Source organism: Cavia porcellus, unplaced genomic scaffold (assembly GCF_034190915.1).
Source record: "Cavia porcellus strain 051 isolate PalLab524CR breed Dunkin Hartley unplaced genomic scaffold, mCavPor4.1 scaffold_6, whole genome shotgun sequence".
Classification (NCBI taxonomy): domain Eukaryota; kingdom Metazoa; phylum Chordata; class Mammalia; order Rodentia; family Caviidae; genus Cavia; species Cavia porcellus.
In genome coordinates, this window is record NW_026947489.1 from 49,279,019 (window position 1) to 49,289,804 (window position 10,786).

At 38.0% G+C, this 10,786-nt stretch overlaps 1 protein-coding gene across 1 annotated transcript in view; it reads left to right on the top strand.

Moving 5' to 3' along the window:
- The window catches only part of Mgam2 (maltase-glucoamylase 2 (putative)), a 79,880-nt gene extending 69,329 nt beyond the window's left edge, over positions 1 to 10,551 (top strand). Inside the window, exons 46-48 of the mRNA XM_063250637.1 lie at positions 617 to 666; positions 4,419 to 4,592; positions 6,496 to 10,551. Of these exons, the coding sequence (XP_063106707.1) occupies positions 617 to 666; positions 4,419 to 4,592; positions 6,496 to 7,767 (1,496 nt within the window). The 3' untranslated portion in view covers positions 7,768 to 10,551. The remainder of the gene's footprint in view (positions 1 to 616; positions 667 to 4,418; positions 4,593 to 6,495) is intronic.
- The last annotated feature ends 235 nt before the right edge of the window (positions 10,552 to 10,786 follow it).

Sequence of the window (10,786 nt, forward strand, 5' to 3'; positions counted from 1 at the left end):
AGGTTGCACAAATGTTACAAAATGTACAAAATGTACAAAAACTGGTTTTTGAGTCCTTTTTTATCTGATTTAGAAGTTTGAATCCTTAACTGTTTTTTTTCTATTTTGAACTTTTATTATCGTAGATACGTAAACTCTCACGTTTCCTATATCAGTGCAGAATAATTTATCAGTATCTTTTATACTTCATCTCGACATCTAATCTTAATTTAACTTGGAATACCTTGCATTTCCAGACCCTTTCCTCCCCACCTCCTTTCCACTCATGGGTTTCTTAAGTGGAATGCCCTTGCTATTTTTCTTCTCCCTTCCCTTCCCCTCTCTGCTCTCCTCATCTTCTCCTCCCCTCTTTTTTCTCCCTTTCTCCTCCCCTCCTCCTCATTTTCTTCCTCCTCCTCCCCCTCCTCTTCTCTCCTCTTCCCCTCTTTCTTTGTATGTGTGTGCCAGGGATCCAGACCACAGTCATATGCATGTTTGGCAAGTGCTTATTACTGTGCTTAATGATTCTCAGGGAGTTGATGAACAATGTGATCAGTAATTGTAACCCCTTAAAATGTTTTATGATTGCACATGAGGTTATAAACTAGAATTAAAACAATTTTCCCCTTGCTTTCAGATACTTATGAAAATGGAAACTATTTCCTGGCTAACTTTACAGCAGCTCAGGTAAAACTACTGTGTTTTATAAATGCTTTTCCAGTTAGCTAAAGATTATGCATTTATACAATTGAATTGTGTAACTAGTATCTTACATCTTAATGGGAGGTCATTCGTGCCTTTATTTTTTTAATTCATGTTTGTTGACACTAAATTAAGGAAGTAACAGTCTTATTTTGATAATTATCCAACATAACATGGGGGAAGAGGGAGAGAGAGAGAGAGAGAGAGAGAGAGAGAGAGAGAGAGAGAGAGACAGAGAGAGACAGAGACAGAGAGAGAGAAAAAAGAAGAAGAAGAAGAGGGGAGGAGGAGGAGGAAGAGGAGAGGAGAGGAGAGGAGGAAGAGGAGAAGGAGGAGGAAGAGGAGGAGGAGGAGGAGGAGGAGGAGGAGGAGGAAGAGGAGGAGGAAGAGAACAAAACTTTCTGGGCAAAAATGGTCCCTTAAATTTATAACATGTTTTCAGGGATGAGAATTTTTCTGGCTGATAAAACTTTGAAGAGCAAATTTATATTAAATTGTCCAACATGTAGTAAATCTCAAACCTTAGTGCCATGCAACCAGCAATAAACACTGAGATTCTGAGCTCCAGAAGAACTGAGCTAGATCGGTCTCGTCTTGACTGGTTCTCATGAGTCAGGTGTCAGCCTCGGTTTGTTAGTTTGCTTGAATTGTCTTGATGGTACTCACTCACATATGTGTTTGATGGTTAAGGGCAGTATAAAATGAAATTATAGGAAATTGGGTTTTGGGTTATAGGAAAGTCTGAGAATGATTTTTTCATGATTATTGAAGAGGGCAAAAGTAGAAGTAAAAATACCCGAGTAGTGTTTAAAATCATTTCTTACATCAAGTTGCCTAATTTCCCATTAGCAAAGTAGAGTCATAGGACCAATCCCAGAAGCAGAGCAGCAACAGAATATCCTGTGTAGAGATTAAAAATTACACAGAAAAGGATAGACTACAGAAGATGATTGAGGACCACAATGCAGCCAATGTACTTCACATTTTAAACAAGTTCATGGATAATCTGTAATTCTAACAAGAAAAGTAGGGGAATCATTCTCTGTCAAACCTGGAATAATCTTGTGTTTAACTTTTTACCTACTGACTTGAAATAAGAACTACTGTTGCAAAAATCTATTTTTTTCTTTTCTACAGTGGTGCTTCAGATATTTGAGGATATCTGTTATATATCCATTTGTCTTTTCGTTTCAGAGTTATCCATATCTAGGTTAGTTTTGTTGTTTTATACACATACTGGCTACTAGATATGATCACTCTATTTGGACTTCACTTAATATAGATTTTTCCTAAAACATACTGCCCAGGGTTGAGATCATAATTTATATCCTCACTTCCAGTATACCAACCAAGAGCCACATTTGGCTACAGAGTACTTACGAATGTAGCCATCCTATTTTGAAATATTCAAGTGGTTACTTTGAAAAAAAAACATTGTAAACTACCTCATCCCCCTTTTTTATGTGTGATACATTGAAATAACATTTTAGAAAGTTTGGCTAAATGAAATATATCTTTAATTTATTCTGTTTACTTTTTACAAATGTGTTTACTAGAAAATTCTAAATTGCATATACAATTTGCACTGTATTCCTACATGATGGCATGAGCTTTTGTATTGTCTGTACTTATTTTAGTGTGACTCGTTCATGGATATCACACAGCATTCATTTTTATGCACATGTATCTGATGTTTGGGCTATATAAATTGCATAGACATCTAAGACATCCAAGTAATTTTCATAGACATGAGTAATCAGGTCATATTCTCTCTATCCTACATTAGACTTTTTGAAACTAAATACAACACTCACTACTTACTAATTACGTCTGTATATTGTCTCTTATTGTAGTTGAGTACAAGACTTTATTTTTCCTCTCAAATTGCTGTTTGTAAATGAGGCTGTTGATCTCTAAACTCTGGAGTTTTGTTCTATTTTTACTAAGTACTCAATTTAGGAAAGACACTTTCCTGATTAATCTATTTCTTTATTATAAGACATTAGATTGTTCTAAAATAATTTCTGACTATAAAATTCCATTTTTTCATTATTCCAAGTTGGTGACACATGTATCATTACTTCTGTGATGTTTGATGAGTTGGTTGTTTTTTTTTTCCCCTAAAGATTGGGGGCCTGAAATGAAAGAAAGCTCCCCGCTTTCTGTGGGGTTATTCTTAGTGTTGCCTGGCTGATAAGCAGCTTTGTGGGGATGGGAGCTGAGTTGCAGCATTTACTGATCTCTGTAATGTAAAGACTTCCCACATCTTACCTGATTTTGGGTTATTAAGCAGCTTGCAAAATTCCAGAAAATTTATCAATCAGCTACTAAATCAGTAAGAATTAGCCCTGATGTACCTATCTGTTTCAAATTATATTTCTTTATCTTGATTTTCCCTTGTTCCTGCCTGTCCGATCAGCCAAAAAGAGTTCTGTTAATTCTTTAGAAATACCAGTTGAATGTGTTTCTTTTTCTGTTGATACTATTAGAATTGAGACATTTGTAATTCTCCTCTACTGGAATGAACTCTTTTTTTTTAATCGTGTAGATTCTTTTTTTGGGGGGGGGGAGTTGGTACCAGTGATTGAACTCAGTGCCTCATGCTTGCCAGGCCGGCGCTTATGCCGTTGAACTAAATCCCTGGCCCAATCGTGTAGATTCTTGATGGCTTCATCGCACGCATTAGCTAATCTCATTTCTGTTTACATAGAACCAGTGACAGTTGCCCTGATACTCACTCAGAGTGAGCTTGGGATCACTGTATATATACCTGCACCACTCCCTGTCTCATTCATATCACTTTTATAAATCCTATCCGTTCACCTGGGACTTCAATGTCCTAACTAAATCCTCCCTTCTCCACTGTATTCCCAAGGTGATTTTTTTCTCTCTCTTCACAACAAATTTTGCCATGATTTTCATCTGAGTGATATTTCATGATTTGTCTCTTATTATTGTCACCCTTGAATTGAAACTTAAACTGATAGCAATTTATATAAGTTCCTATATTCCTGTGGACTGTGCTTATCAAAGGAGCTACCTTTTTGTCACCTTGTATTAACTGAGGTAGTACACATATGTGCATCATGATTCCACCTTATCTATGTCCTTTACTTCTATGGCCTTGAGCTTCTCTATTTTCTGGAGCTTCATTTTCTTTACCTGTGAAACAGAGACAATATCACTTTCATTTCAAAATTATGATAAAAATTAGTAATAAGTATACACAAAATAGGTTTTGAAGAGCTGGTACCTAAGCTTATTTTTGACATCATCAAAATTATTGTAGCAGATACTGAGAAAGTAAATATTCATAAAATGTTTAATTAAAATTTAAAATGAAATTAAAAATGAAAACGGAGCCAAATATGGTGATGCATGTCTCCAGTCTCTAGGATGCTGAGGGAGGAAGACTGAAAATTTGGGGTCAGTGTGGACAATTTAGCAATCTAGCAAGGCTCTATCTCAAAATTTAGCAAAGAAAAGAGATTGAGATTATAGTTCAGTGTAAAGGTCCTGAGTATATCTGTTACTGCAAACAAACAAACAAAGAAGAAGCAAGAGGAGGAGAAGGAGCAAGATGAGGAGGAGGAAGAGGAGGAGGAGGAGGGGGAGAAGGAGAATAAAGGAAGAAAGAGAATCGGTGCTACAAAAGTATTTTATATTACTATATTTTAATGTGAAATATAGTCTATTTTAAAATGTAATGTTTTTTTCTCTTTACAAATTCTTTATAGAATATCTTGCAAATCCAAGTCATACACAATAAGTATTTAAATGACTCAAATCCTCTGAAAGTTGGATATATTAAAGTTTGGGGTGTGAACTCTACTTATGTGACACAAGTCAGTTTCACTTATGACAACCAGCAATTCATAGAGACCAACTTGAAGAGTGATCCTTCCAACCAGGTATGGCTGAACAGAGTACCACTGATACAGGATACTTAGGGGGTTTTAATTCCGTGATAATGGAAATTAAACTGAAGCAACAACATGAATTTACATGAAAAAGCCTTCAAAAGGAAGAGAAAACTGGGAAGGGGCTTCAGCTTGAACAGAAGAATAGCGGAAGGGGACTCAGTCTTGACGGAGTGGGTTGGATTGGCTTATTAACAAAAGTGTGTCTAACTTTTGTAGCTTCACTGGGGTGGGTGAGAAGCTTAGTAACTTTCTATGTGGTCACAAGTTTAGAATTTTTGGTGACTATGTTTTAGGAGCTTTTCTCCTATTTTAAGATTATATAAATAAATAATTATTCTTCTGTCTTGTTCTTGAAGTAATCATAGTGCTCTCTGATGTTACCACATATGTGGTCCTTGCAATAAGAGTAGAGGGTAAGGGTATAGCGTATTCCATATATTGATAACAAGGGAGAATAGGAAAAAAGAGATGTCCCACTTTAGTGAGTAACATGTCAGTAGCCAGTGTTAGAGCATCCAAGTCTGTCCCATAGGCATACCTATCTGATTTAACTATCATAAGATAATTTAGTATTCTGAAAAATTGTCGCCACTATTACAATTTTTGGTACACACATATTAGAAAGGTTACCAAAATGTTGAGTGGATACACTCCTAAAAATGTTGTAGAATGTACAGCATTGGTGATCTTTCTCTGGTAGTCCAGGGACCAATGATCAGCAGTTTTATAATAGCCTCTCCATGTGTTTACCAAGAAAATTGAGCTATGTTTATATAGACTTGTTTTCTAGACTACATAACAAAACTTACTTTTCCATTCAAAGTTCAAAACAAGGAATGAGGGACTCCTTGAACTTACAGAAGGATTCCCCCTCTTTTTTGAAGCATTCATACCCATGGTCAAGTAGATGGTTCTTTTAAGTTGAAAATTGGCATTAAACTATAGTGATCACCAAGTGAATATATTCCACCCAGGGTGTGAGATTCACTTAAAGAACAGTGACATAGATAGAAGACCCTATTGAGGGATCAGTTCTCTTTGCGTTTTGTTGCCAAAATGCAAGTAAACTGGAATTTTAGAAGAGGAAGTACCAAAAGCAACCAAAAAGGAAAAAAAATTCTATTTTAGAAAATAAAGCTAATCATAAATGTGGATTTAGTAATCCATAGGTTAGAAAAGTGAACAATGGATAACTGTAGTTTTTTTCTAAAAGGTGAAAAGGATACCTTGATGATATTTGAACTTGTTTTAATTTAATTTAATTTAATTTAATTTAGTTTATCTTTTTGAGACAATGTCTCACTATGCAATTCAGGCTGGCCTTGAGTTCACTTTGTAGCCCAAGCTGGTCTCAAACTTGCGGCAGTCCTCCTGCCTCAGCATTTGAATTCCTGGGATTACAACCATACACCATCACTCTAGGCTTGATATTTGAACTTTAGAAAATGACCCAAATAGATCACTTCTCTAGGGCCTCATAATTATTTATAGCTGTTTTACCGAAATACTAGGTTCAAAATCACTTTTTGCAAGTAACTTCTAATTAGGAACAATGAAGAAAAACCCCCACGTTATTTCTTTTAGAAAATCTTCACGGGACCCCAGATGTCTCTTATGGGCCAAGCACTGTGGGTATGAGGTATTGATGATCATAAAATGAAAACAGCCAGTTGTTTAATCGGAAAGATTAAATGGCAAAGGAAACATTTTAATAAACATGAGCACAAAGATGATCTCTCTAAAGTAATAATCTATGTGACCATTTATCTACTATTTCTCCCTAGAGAAAGATGAACACTTTTTCTGTTGTTAAATTGCAATGTGAAGAGTGAATTTAAAATAATGTTTAAGAAGTTTTAATATTGCACCATTATCTTTTCTTCCATGGCAGGCTCTAACTATTCAATTAACTGACAAGAATATCAACCTGGAAAAATTAACCAAGGTTATTTGGATTCACGGTGATTCTGTAGTTACCACTCCAACTATAACAAGTGCCAACCCCAGGAGTACTCACCCATCTCCATCTACTGCTGAGTCTACCAGTGCTGAGACTATCACTAGTTTCAGTAGTACAAATACTACAGTGGACACTACTACCAGTGTTCCAATCACAATCACGCCTTCTGAAAGTTCTACTCACGTTACCACTACTCCTATTGTTCCTGATACAGCTACTACACTTACAAGTACTTCTGTCCCCGTCACATCCACAAATTATACACTGAATGTTACTTACATTACAACTAGTACCACTACCCCTCACACAGCCACTCCTTTCTCCAAAAGTTCTATTGCCACTAGTACTAGTATTATTTTTCCCATGAAAACCACAGATTCTGCAACAAGTACTACTGGTGTTACAAATGCTAGTATAGTTCCTGATGCAACTACTTCTTACCCTAATAGTGAAAGCACCAGTACTACAGTTCCTATGAGCATCACTCCTATATCGCAAAATACTATGGATGTCACCACTCGTACGTCTGCCTCTGACACAACTACTCCTTTCCAGAACACTGGGAGCACCAGAGTTACTATTCTCTTCACAAACAGTTCTTCCTCAACTACTCCTAACATCTCCACTGGTGCTACGGCCCCTGATACTACTCATTTACCCACTAATGTGAGCACTAGTGCTACTGTTCCTGGCAGCACCAGTCCTTTCTCAGCAGATACTACCACTGCCACCCCTGGTCCCGTTTCTGTTGATACACCTACTCCTTTCCCTGCAACAGTGAATTCCAGTGCTGCTGTTCCTGTGAGCACAATTTCTTTCTCAGCAGATACTACCACTGCCACCCCCGGTCCTGTTTCTGTTGATACATCTACTCCTTTCCCTGCAACAGTGAGTCCCAGTGCTACTGTTCCTGTGAGCACAATTTCTCTGTCAGCAGATGTGACCACCAGTACTGTTTCTCCTGATACAACTGCCCCTTTTCCTACTACTGTGAGCACCAGTGCTACTGTTCCAGCCCATACTCTTTCTTTACCAACAAATACTACTGAAGTCACCACTAATACAACTGCTCTTGATACAAATCCTTTCATTACTCCTGTGAACACTACTCCTACTGTTCCTGTTAGCATCACTCCTTCCCCAATCAATACTACTGATGTCACTAACTCTACAACCCCTAATACTATTCTTCCTACTACTTGAACACCAGTGCTACTGTCCCTATCACTACCATTCAAGTGCTGCTGCTGTTTCCACTAGTACTACTGTTCCTGGTACAATCAGGCCTTTCATTATAAGAACTACTAGTTCCAGTACTAATGAAATTTTTCATATAACCATAATGAATTTCCCAGCAAGCACTGTAGTGTACTACAATATAATCACTACTCTTTTAACTAGGACTCTTGTTCATAGCATTAATAATTATATTTCTGTTATGGTTGATTCATTGTGTCAGCTTGAGAAGTTCAGAAGTTGAACCAAGAGACTTAGCAGGGAGCCAGGGCTTTTACTTTGTAAGTATCCTCATTCTGTGCAAAGGAGAGTGGGGAAATTTTGTGTACTATATCTTCCCTGTGGGCGGGGGAGATGGGGATGGCCTGCATACGCTATAAGGGAGAAGAGGAGGCTTGATCTCGCCCCATTTTGCTCTGGCTCTGATCAAAGCTTGGGAGATTCTGGTCAAATCTAGGAGGCAGAATATTGACAGAAAGCTTGCCAATAAAGACCAGGATCGGGAAGTTCCTGCTGGCAAGAAGGACTGCTTTGGTTGTTGGACTCCAGTTGATATATGTTACAGCTTGGCAAAAGTTTGTCTGCATTTTGTTTATGTCCAGAGACTTTGCCTAAGACTAAGGTTAAAGGCAGTGGACTGATTAATCTGACAGAAGAATTTTTTTTTTTTATTTTAAAGAGGGTAAAATCAAACAACAAAACAGAACATAAGAAAGCAATGTAAGAGTCATAAATTTCAAACCAGGACAATCAGAGATCTTCACTATTTATCATATTGTGTCTTGTTTTTTTCCAAATAGTTGTCTGTATCTTCACATACATAGAATTCACACGAAACAACATGGCATAGAAGTGATCTGAACAAGATGAGGAAGGCATTTTAGGACTTCAAGATCAGATGATAGGGAAGTCATCAATGGTTGTCATAGTGTCTCTATTCTCTTCAAAATTGCTGTTCATACCTTCATGTATGTTGAAATTAAACAAAAAAATCACTGAACAGAGAATAATAGTATTGCTGGATTTAACATCATGGCACTATGGAATCAGCACTGGGTACTATTGTGTTTCTTTTTCTGTAAAGTAGTTGTATATTTCATCATGTGTTATATAATCAGTCTGACAGAAGAAATTTCAAGGCAGTCAGATGTTGAGATGGTGGCATGGCTATTGTTAGGGATTTTTTTTTTTGCCAGATTTATGTTGGGAATCAAGAGCACAGAGCCCAGTAGGGTGATTTCAAACATGGATTTGACCAGACAGGAGGCTCCAGTAAAGCTGTGGATACAGACATAGAGCCAAAGAGATCTCATTTGCTGAGAAAGAACAGGAGAATTGAAAAGATGGCCTGGAGGCATCACAAAAGAGGCAGCAGGTCACAACACTTTGCAGTCTCAAAACTGCAAAAGTGAAAGACTTTGCTTAGAGGAGAAAAACCTCAGAACAACATGTTCCAGAATGGCAGCAGAGGCCCCATGAGGTTCCAGAATGGTGGAGGCATAGCAAAGCTGTTCCTCACAATCAGGTTTAGGGTGCCCAGTGATCCAGGAACTTGACCCCTACAGCCAAGAGAAAAGAAAGCCTCGCTACTGATCCTGCTACTAGCAGACCTTGACATTATCCACATGGGGGCTGGTCTTAGGTGCATACAGAATGAGGGTTGTGAGGTTAAAAAGGCTTCCATCCTGATGTTAGAAGGTCTGGGAAGCCAGGCAGTGTGTTCCTGAGAGGGCAGTGTGTGAAGTTGTGAGCATGAAGCCAAATGTGCAATGGAGAATTCAGAAGTTTGGAAAATCCAGGAGTGTGGATTGTCTAAGGAAACTTATAAAGAGAGATCAAAGCCAGCCCAAAAGAGAAGCTGTGGGAGCTAAAGCCACCAGGAGTGCCATGGGGATGAAGCCATGCAAACCCTTTGGCACTCACAATTTGCTGCAGTTTGCTTCAGATGCTGAAAGTACAACTACAGGACTTAAGGTTCGCCCTGCTGGATTTTGGACTTGCTTTGGTTCCAATGCTTTGTATCGCCATGTTTGTACCTTTTGGAATGGGAGTATTTATCTTGTGCCACTGTATAGGGGAAGTGTTTAACTTTGTTTTTGTTTGTATAAGGGCTTAGTTTGGCTTACATCCAGGAGGATACTTAGGATTTAGACTTCTGAGCAATGCTGAAACTGTTAGGACTTTGGCACCTCTTATAGATGGACTGAATGCCATTTACACAAAGGAATAAGTCTTTGGGAGGCCAGGGGCAAAATATTATGGTTCTAATGTAATATAAAGTTCATTGACTTAATGTTGGTTCTTAAGTATTGCTAAACTGTGTTATAATGTTAAAGTTGTGAAATGTTAAGAATGCTTTGCCTTTGTATCTGAAGGCTGGTTTAAAGAAATATGGCTGGTTATCAAGTTGACATGGGGTGGATTGTTATGGCAGATACACTGTGTCACCTTGAGAAGTTTAGAAGTTTAACTGAGACACTCAGCAGGCAGCCAGGTTCTTAATTTGTAAATATCCTCATCCTGTGCAGAGAAGGACAAGGAGATGCTAAGAGTGCTACATCTTACCTGGGGGTGAGAGGATGGCCTGCATACATTATAAGGGAGGAGAAGAGGCTTGATCCTGCCTCTCCTCCATTTTTCTATGGCTGCTGCCTTGAAATGTTACCCCAGTTCCATGCCGCCCTGCCTTGGAGCCAGCTGATTATGGACTGAAACCTCCACAGTGAGCTAAATAAACCTTTCCTTCTTTCATTTTGGGTGTTGGATATTTTGTCCCACCAACAAGAGAAAAGCAACCAACACAATTTATATATGATTGATTTTATTCTTCTACAAGTGTGAGAGGTTCCAGCACTGGTAATGTTGTTCCTGTCATAACTACTTTCCCTTCTTCAAATACGTGTGGAATCTGTACAAGTAATATTGTCATTGTCAGGACTACTGAGTATTCAATTCCTCCCACCATTCTTACTTACATTATTTCTTC